A 9,960-nucleotide genomic window follows, 5' to 3' on the forward strand; every position below is an offset into this window, starting at 1 on the left:
CATGGGCTCTGACCCGCGTGCCTATTGAAGAATGAGCCGGCGACTCATAGGCAGTGGCTTGGTTAAGGGAACCCACCGGAGCCGTAGCGAAACCGAGAGCCTCTGGAAGCTTCCCTACGCAACAATCAGTCCGGCCAAACAATAACATCAGAGTTTCCTTTCTGTCTCCTGCGAGCTACTTTTTTTCTGCCCTCTTGAGTCTTGTGCTTTGAATAATCAAAGTGCAAGTTGGAGCGTGGAGAAAGTCTTCTAGAAGTGTTGCTAGTGTCCTTTGTTAATTTCTTAATGAATAAGTTAGTATTTAGTTACTAAAGTTAGTCAATTTCTAATTTTCATGCCAGTTTCCTTTTCGGTTTACTTCCTAAAATTGTAAGGCTGTACCCTCTCCTATATAAGAGAGATTGTTGTAACAAGTGTTGAATTGATGAATGAATGAATGAATTTTACATCCATTGCTGCTCGTTATTCTTGAAATAGGATGTTCAACAGCTGGGATAGCTGTGAGTGAGAGGCCCAGGCTGAGATAGCTATTCCCCTACCCGCTTTCTTTCCCCCATCGATCTCCTATCCTCTTCCCTCATTCTATTTTATCTATATTTTGTTGTGAGTTAGAGGCTGATTTGTATGCTTTGTGGAAGCCCCTTTGAAGAGCCAAGCATCAGCAGCAATTTTAGATCTGTACACAGCCTATTGTCTAAATCGTGTCCTATTTTTGAGAAGGAATTGCGAAGGCCGTATCTCCCAAATCCGAACTTTGATTGCTGCAGAATTTTAGGGTTATATTGAGGACCCAAGGAGAGAGTCTTGACCAGAATTTGAAGGTCAACCAAGGCATGTAGTCAAGGTTCAAGGTATCGGGTTTCAACCTTGGGGTGATTAAAATTTCGGTTGAAACCTGGAAAATTTCGAGGAAACCAGGGAATTTATCCTGGTTTGGTGGAAACTTAGGTTTCAAGCACCAAACAATGTTTTTTTGCCTATTTTTTGTGTACATCCTATTTTAGACATTTCGTTCTAACACATTCACATCATTAGTTAAAAAAAAAAAAAAAAAAAAAAAAAAAAAAAAAAAAAAAACACACACACACACACATAAAGTTATACTTGTGTGGTGAACCAAAGGTTCAATAATCATTATGCTGAGTTGTTGACTGAAATATGTTGTAGGTAAATGCATTTTCAAAAAGCAGAAAAAAAGTATTAACATGCAAAAAAAAAATTCGGCCACCGTGAATGTATAGATCGGGTCCTCCTAAGTAACATATAAAAAATTTACATAATTCTACTCTATTTACAAGTATATCCTATAAAAAAATGATTTTTGGGGAAATTGAGACTTACCTTTTTGGTCCATACTGTCTTTCTTATGTAGATGAAGCAAGAACCACCCTTTGATTCAATTTTGTTAGGCAAAAAATGGAAATCTCTACTGTTTCCCTAAGTTTCCCACTCCTAGGAGAAAAAACTAAGAAGAGAGGGTCGAATTCTGCTAAAGAAGGCATGGGTTTCTTTTCAAACTAACTTATACAGGACCTGGTTCCACCCCAAGGGTCGAACCAGTTGGTAGTCGAATTTGGTCGAAACATGGTCGAAACCTGTGATTTTTAAAAGTCACAGGACATATCGTTTCGACCCCTGGGGATATAGCCGAAACTTGCGAAATTTTGTAGGTTTCGATCGAGTTCTTGAACCATGCCTCTAGTTTCTGTTCCTGCAGACTATTAAGAAAGTTTCCTTTTCCATTCCCTTAGCATAACTCGTCTACTAGCCATCCGTTGAGGTCTAACTTTGAAGGATATTTAGACATCACACGAAGAACCTTTGATCCAAATTTGAGGTTCATCGGAAGCTGCAATCTCAAGATAGCAAAAGTTGCCGAAAATGTTCTTTTTCTTGCAACCCACATAAGTCTCAATCCAGCTGACAATATTAGTTCATCTTTTGGTGGTTTGTTCCCTCATATAGGATCTATTTGATCCAAAATCCAGCTCCATCTGAGTTGTGGTTTTTAAGTAAACGAAATTTTCTCTATTTATCCAGAATTTCAGATTCTGCGTGGGATTAGGTCCTATGTGATCTAATCTTACATCATTCAAGTTACAAGTTTGTTTTTTCTTTTGGATGAATGTTTATATTTTGGATGAATAGTTACAAGTTTGTTAAATGAAGAAGTGAGAAGAAAATCTTCACATTCCTCCCATCTACATGCTTTGGTTACTGAAGATTGGGGGAGATAAAAGAATAGAGAAAATCATAACCGAAACAAATTAAAAGGGAGATCCAAATCAAGAAAAGGTGTGACTGTTATTATTGCAAGAAGACCGGGCACATGAAAAAAGATTGTTGGAAGTTGAAGAGAAATCAGAAGGGAGAAAAAGGTGGTGATGGCAACAAAGAACAAGAAACCATTGCAGTTCCTTCTGATGGAGTTCTAATTTTTTCTGTGTTGAGGGCTGTGTAAATGCAATATGTAATGATTCAAATTGGGTAATTGATTCAGAAGCATTTGTCCATGCTACTTGCCATAAATATTTCTTTACCTAGTATAAGTCAGAAAATTTTGGTTCGGTAAGGATGAGAAATAATGAAAAATATAAAATTATTCGAATGAGTAATGTTTGCCTTGCATCCAATGTTGGCTATAAGTTAGTTCTTAAAGATATGAGACATGTTCCAGATCATATTGAATCTCATTTCAATTGGAAAGCTTGATGATGAAGGGTATGAGTCATTGTGGCAATGGGGGTATAAAAGCTGAAAAAGAGCTCTCGTTGTGGAAAGAGGTAAAAAATGTTGCTCTCTTTACTAGCTCAAAGCTCAGTTATCCAAAGGTGAGGTGAACACTGTTTTAGAAGATTCTCAAACTGATTTGTGACATCTATGATTTAGCCACATGAGTAAGAAATGTTTGGAGGCTTTGATGAAGGGAAATTCTTATCCAAATCTCAAAGGTATGCCTTTATTTCCTTGTCATGATTGTTTGGTTGGAAAGCAACATAGAGTTCATTTTCACATGCTTTGACCAAACAGAAAATTGAAATTCTTGATCTAATTCATTCTGATGTATGTGGTTCCTTTGGGACCAAAACTCTTGGTGGTGCATTGTATTGTTACGTTTATTGATGATGCATCTAGGAAAGTTTGGAGTTATACCATGAAGACTAAAGATCAAGTATTTGAGATCTTTCGATAGTTTCACGTCATGGTTGAAAGAGAAACGAGAAAATCTCTCAAATGTATTTGTACACAGATAATGGTGGCGAATACGGGGGTGAGTATGGTGGTCCTTTTGAGAAGCATTGCAAAGCTTATGGTATTTGGCATAAGAACATAGTTCCTAAGACCCCACAACTCAATGGTGTTGCAGGAAGGATGAACCACACCATCATGGAAAAAGTTAGGTGCAAATGCTCAATGGCAAAATTGCCTAAGCATTTTTGGGGAGAAACTATGTGTACAACAACTACCTACTTAATTTATCTCCTTCTGTTCCTTTAAATGGTGCTTTCTCTGAAATGGTGTGGACTGGGAAAGATGTACCCTATGGCCACTTGAAAAATTTTTATCGCAAGGTTTTTGTGCATGTTCCCAAGGATGAGCGGTCCAAGCTTGATGACAAGACAAAACAATGTATTTTCATGGGATATGCAGATAACAAGTTGGTTACAGATTATAGGACCTAATTTGGTAGAAAAATATAAGAAGTAAGGAAGGATGTGATCTTTCGAGAAAACCAAACATCTGATTTTGATAAGGAGGAATTACCAGAGAGAGTTGTAGATGAGTTGCCAGAAGAACAAGCCCCTTTTCGTTGAAGCTTGTCTTTCTCTTTGTCACCTTCTTAGCATAGGTGGTTCTTCTTAAGGTAATTGCTCCCCTTGCTCAACATTACGATGTGCAGCATCATTTCCATGCACATCATCAACTGCTTGAGGAGATTCAAAACCCTCAACTTGAGTATGTGACACTCACTGAAAGTGGTGGACCGGAAAATTTTGAAAAAGCCATGATTCATGAACAAAATGTTGTAGAAGAAAGCTATGCAAAAAAGAGCTTGATTCTTTGCATAAGAACAAGATCTCTGAGTTGGTTGAACTACCAAAAGGGCGAAGACTTTGAAGAACAAATTATTTTCAAGTTGACAAGAAAAGAACGAGGTAAAAGGCAAAGGTTAGTTGTCAAATGATTCGGGTAGAAAAAAGGGTGTTGATTTTATTGAATTTTTTTTTTCTCCCGTGGTGAAGATGACTTCTATTCGCACTATCATTGGTCTAGCTGCTAGCCAAGGCTTGGAGATTGAGCAATTGGATGTGAAAACAACTTTCTTACATGGAGATTTAAAGGAAGAAATTTACATGGAGTAACCGAAAGATTTCCTTGTGAAAGGCAAGGAGCACATGGTGTTGCAAGTTGAAGAACATTTACGGATTGAAGCAGGAACTGCAGTAATGGTAAATCAAGTTTTTTATGAGTCATGGTTTTATCAGAACTAATTGTGACCATTGTGTCTTATATCCGAAAATATTTAGTTTTTTCCTTTATTATTCTCTTATTATATGTTGATGATATGCTCATTGTTGGTCAAGATGCTAACTTGATTAATAGATTGAAGAAAATTTGAACAAGGTTTTTGACATGAAAGATCTTGGGGCTACAAAACAGATTTTGGGCATGACAATCGAGTGTGATAGTATTAACAAGGAACTCTGGCTATCACACGAAAAGTATATTGAGAAGGTACTTGCAAGATTCAACATGAAGAATGCCAAGCCTGTGAGTACAAAATTAGCAACTTATTTCTAGTTAAATTCCAAGTTGTCTCCAACTAGCAATGAAGAAAAGAAGGAAATGGAGAAGATCCCCTACGACTCAGTTGTAGGGAGTTTGATGTATGCTATGGTATGTTCAAGGCCTGATATAACACATGCCATGGTGTTGTTAGTAGGAAAGCTGTAAAGTGGAAACTGATGTATCTAAGAGGCACATCTAAAGTTTGTTTATGCTTTGGAAATTCATCATCCATGGTGGAAGGTTATACAAATTCAGATATAGCAGGAGACCTTGACAGAAGTAAGTATACTTCAGGTTACTTGCTTACTTTTGTAGGGAGAGCCATCTCTTGGCAATTAAAGTTGTAAAAGTTTGTTGCACTATAAACTATAGAGGCAGAATACATTGTTGCCACAGAAGCTTGTAAGGAGATGCTATAGTTGAAGCGTTTTCTTATAGAGTTGAGTTTAGAACAAAAGGAGTATGTTGTTAGGTGTGACAGTTAAAGTTTCATTGGTTTGAGCAAGAGTGCTTCCACTCTAGGACCAAACACATTGAGGTCTGGTACCGTTGGATTTGAGATGTTCTTGAAAGTGGGTTTATAAAGATTGACAAGATTCATACTGATCGGAATCCATCAGATATGATGACAAAGCCAGTGCCAAAGGAGAAGCATGAATTATGAAGAGATTTGGCAGGTATGGATACCATGTGAGCCTCGAGTATGGGGGAGTCCTACTAATGGGACTGGAGGGGGAGTTTATTGGGTTTGGGCCATATTGGCCTAGCCCAATGTGGAGTTGGGTGCTTTGGCTATGGTGGGTCCAAACACAAGTCAAGTCAGGTGCCAAATGAGTTGGCATCCACTAGTTATTTCTTAGTGGGTTGTGGAACCCAAAAGAGTCACTTTTTGTGAATTATGCAGTGGATTTTTCTTCTGCGACTAGATATGAGGAGAGAGAATGAGTGGATTTTCTCTACCAAGGAGAGAGAAATTGTTAAGGTTTGAGAGGAGTTTTGCTTGCTTGAAGCCAGGAAGGTATTCTTCGAGCTCTTGAAGAAGTGTTGCAGAATTTTGCAAGAGGCTTACTCTCACATTTGGGTCATTTCTTGAGGCCATTTTGCTACATCTCATGCTCTTGTTTCAGCCAGTTGATCGAAGCTACAATTTATGCATTTGATTGGGTTCTCCAAGCTTTGAGAGAAACTTCTTTGTGGCTTTTAGAGGTGATTTGGTAGCATGTTATTGGTATGTGAGGTAACCTTGTAAATCTTCAAGTGCTTCTTGTTTCTTTCTCAATCTTATGGTTATCTCAAGTTTCGGGCATAAACTTGGGAGGTGAATAATTGCAATCCTGATTTTGTTTTTTTTTTTTTTATGGATTGCTATCGGAGTTGCCTAATGGTTTTTCCCTTCACATAAAAGGGTTTTCCACGTTAAATCTTGTGTATGATTGTCTCCACTTCTATTTTGTCCTGTATTTGCTTATTTGATTCACACAAGTGGGAAGGTTTTTCCGCATCTCTTCGCAACAGTGGTTATAGTTATTATGTATGGGAGGGGCCTGAGAATCCCCAAACCAAGAACGGGAACGGAGCCTTTTGACTTACTCTCGTATGGCTCGCTCTTTAGCCCTGCGCAAGTTGGCCAGGTCTTTCCCTTTCGTTCTGTTCCCACCATGAAAAATGTGTAAAGTTGTTGAGAGGGAAGCTCGACCTTTAAAGTAAGTAAATAAAACGTAGAAAAAGTGCGCTCTATAGCTAGCTCTAAAGATTAGGTTGAGGAGAAGAGCTAGTTCCCTAGGTCTCTATGTAAGCCTCGGGCTAGGTATTATTATATTATGATATTTATATGTATTATGCAATTGTCCATATTTTTTATGGAAAATAAATTGTAATAATATATTATATTATCTTTGTAGTTTGAATATTATTGAATCATATAAGATACTTGTCACTTATTGGATTGAATTTGGATGCCAATATGGTTTAAAATATCTCCGATACGATACGATACGATACCCTCTGATACATGTCTTAAATTTAGAGGACCGTTATGGCGACCAAGGTTCGAAATTTCGTTTTGTTTCGGTGAGTTCAGAAACACCAACTCGGCGAGATCTCGGCCGAGTTGGTGTGCTACGTCCTCAGGCGAAGAAGAAGATGTTTCACTATGTAGAAGAGAGATTACACCCAAGCAGCGGCGAGAAAACTTGCTCTGAAACCCTAGCTTGAAAACCCTCCAAAATACAATAACCTTTCTCAACAAGACAACAGTACATTATGTACTTCAAGTTGCGGGTTGACCCATCGGGTCACAATTGTTCCGGTCAAACCATACCGTTGGGGTGTAAGCGGGCCCCATACGAGATCAGTGTTGGGCTTTGGGCTTGGGCCTATCGGCCTAACCCCTCTGCTTTCATCACAGATCTCATAAAACTTCCCATTCAGGTCACCACCGAAATATATCGGATCGGGTCAAACTTCAAAATGGGTCAAGAATTCGAGGCAAATTTAACAAATCTCCACCTTGGCTTGAATTTTCCTCCAACAAACAAACAAATAGCTAAAAACTTCATCTTCTCCGATAACCCTCCAAAGGGCTGAACTCAAACACGGCAAACACCAATTAAGTTCAAGCAATGCTCGAACTTACCAACACACAAAGGCTTAGTCAACATATCAGCTGGATTGTCTTCATTACCAATCTTCAACACTTGAATATTACCTTGAGCAATTATCTCTTTGATGAAATGATACCGAACATCAATGTGCTTTGTCCTCTCATGATACATCGGATCTTTAGTTAAGTGAATAGCACTCTGGCTATCACAATGGACAACAGTCACCCCATGATCCATGATGTAGATCCACATTTTGGAAGGAAATATGAGAGGAAGAAGGGTCCAGCCTTAGTCCACCTGAGTGGTTAGGGTCCAGCCAAGAAGCCAGCCGAACCCCTACTTGGTCCACCTGAGTGGCTAAGTACAAATAAGGGCCAATTGGGCCCATCGGCTAGGGGAATAATTAGTAGTTGTTTTTAATTAATTAGTGGGCCATTGGGCCCATTGACTTGAGTAAGTGGTATGTCGAGTCCAAATTGTCTTAGGACTCTATTTGTTTTCCACATAGGTTTATTATTCCTAGTCCAATTTTGAATTCCTAGTTATAGTAGGAGTGTCTAATCCTATTGAGAAACTAGCTCCTAGTTGAAGTAGGAGTGTCTAGTCCTATTGGGAAACTTGCTCCTAGTAGTAGTTTGATTGCTATTTTGCCCTCTATAAATAGAGGAGCCTATGTACTCATAATTACATATTTGAATAAAGAATAATTGCAGTCAATTGCTTAGAACAGTCGGGATAGCTGTGGGTGAGAAGCCCGGGCCGAGACAACCGCTCCTCCCCTACTTTTCCCTTTGTTTTTTCTTGTTTAAAGCTTCCTATTTTATCCTAAAGTTATTGCTGTTGAAGTATACGACTGTTGTGAGTATTCAGAAGTTCAGATCTGTCCAAGTTACAAACTAGATTTGATTCTCTCTCCTGAAGCCTGCGATTATTTCTCCTAGGTCAGAAAATCAAGAAAGCTTGTAACTTCACAACTAGCCGTTAGAATCCTCTCAACTTTGGGGGTTTTTGTACCCTCCCTAGGGACTATCTACGCCCAAGAGTGCAGCTCAATCGGACTCCTATAGACCTGGCCGCACCTCTCTCTCTCTCTCCCTCTCTCCCTCTCCAGCTCTATAGCAGGTCTTTCTCTCTCTTATCGGGTTGTGTTTTGGGCTGGTTTTGCTCCTATATGGGTATTGTATCCTTGGGGGTTTATTTGATGGTCTTATTTCTTTGTTTCCTGGTCCTATTTGTATTGTTTGGGGTTATAAATTGCTGGGGTAGTTTCTTGTAATCTACTCTTGCATTAATCCATGCTGAATTCTCCCAACAAACCTCTAAGCTAAATAACTTCTTTAACTGCCTCAATCACTGCCATATACTCTACTTCAGTAGTAGATTATGCAACTGTAGCCTATAAAGTAGCTTTCCAACTAACTGTACTTTCCCCAAGAGTAAATACATAGCCTGTGAGTGACCTCTTGTCAAGATCATCTGCATAATCTGAATCAACATAACCAGATAAACTATCACCATTCCTCCCAAACTCCAAACAAACACTAGAGGTCCCTTTCAAGTACCTAAGTATCCACTTCACTGCTTCCCAATCAGCTTTACCTGGACATGACAAATATCTGCTCACCACGCTGATAGCTTGTGAAATGTTAGGATGAGTGCAAACCATAGCATACATAACAGAGCCAACTGCACTAGGGTATGGAACACGTGACATGTACTCCACCTCTTCATCTGTCTTAGGTGATAAGAGCAGTTGAAAGTCTAAAATGAAACGCAAGAGGAGTACTTATAGGTTTGGCATCTTTCATGTCAAAACGATTCAATACATTCTCAGTGTACTATTGAGATAGCCACAGCTTCCCTGTTTTTCTATCCCTCTTGATCTCCACAGTAAGGATTTTCCTTGCTGCCCCTAAATCTTTCATCTTAAGTTCATAACTTAATTGTTCCTTCAACTTGTTGACCTCATTCCTGTCTTTTGCTGCAATCGACGTATCATCAACATAAAGTAGCAAATATATGATGACCCATCAGAGAGCTTTCTGAAATAAACACAACATATTGACACCTGCAGTATCTAAAACTATCTATAATTGAATCAAACCTTTTATACCACTGTCTAGGAGACTGTTTCAAACCATATAGGGATTTCAACATGCATACATGGTCCTCCTTACCTTCAATAACAAACCCTTCAGGTTGATGCATATAAATCTGTTATTCTAGTTCACCACGTAAGAATGCTGTTTTCACATCAAGTTGCTCCAACTTCAAATCATGCATAACAACTAAAGCAAGTAGGACACGAATAGAACTATGCTTAACAATAGGTGAGAAAATATCATTAGAATCAATTCCTTATACCTGACTGTAGCCCTTTGCAACCAATCGTGCCTTGTACCTAGCATCTTCAACACCTGAGGTGGATTCCTTCTTCTTAAAGACCCATTTGCAGCCAACAGTTTTCTTCCCTGTTCTCAGCTTGACAAGCTCCCAAGTCTGATTTTTATGAAGAGATTCCATCTCATTCATGGCAATCAACCATTTGAGAAAAAGAAAATAAGGA

The 9,960-nt window shown here is 38.8% G+C and overlaps 1 protein-coding gene across 9 annotated transcripts in view; it reads left to right on the top strand.

Moving 5' to 3' along the window:
• LOC122069277 (PX domain-containing protein EREL1-like) overlaps positions 1–9,960 on the top strand; it is a 45,152-nt gene that overhangs the window by 5,797 nt on the left and 29,395 nt on the right. Inside the window, exon 2 of one of the 9 annotated variants that reach the window (XM_042633260.1) lies at positions 2,678–2,951. The exons of 7 other annotated variants lie outside the window; for them this stretch is intronic. Coding sequence is in view for 1 of the 2 variants with exons in the window: in XM_042633257.1 (XP_042489191.1) it covers positions 6,011–6,019 (9 nt within the window). In the remaining variant the exon portion in view is untranslated. Of the gene's footprint in view, positions 1–2,677; positions 2,952–5,553; positions 6,020–9,960 lie in introns of those variants that run through there. One more of the 9 variants, XM_042633257.1, reaches the window with a different exon arrangement.

This window comes from Macadamia integrifolia, unplaced genomic scaffold, assembly GCF_013358625.1.
Source record: "Macadamia integrifolia cultivar HAES 741 unplaced genomic scaffold, SCU_Mint_v3 scaffold571, whole genome shotgun sequence".
Lineage (NCBI taxonomy): Eukaryota > Viridiplantae > Streptophyta > Magnoliopsida > Proteales > Proteaceae > Macadamia > Macadamia integrifolia.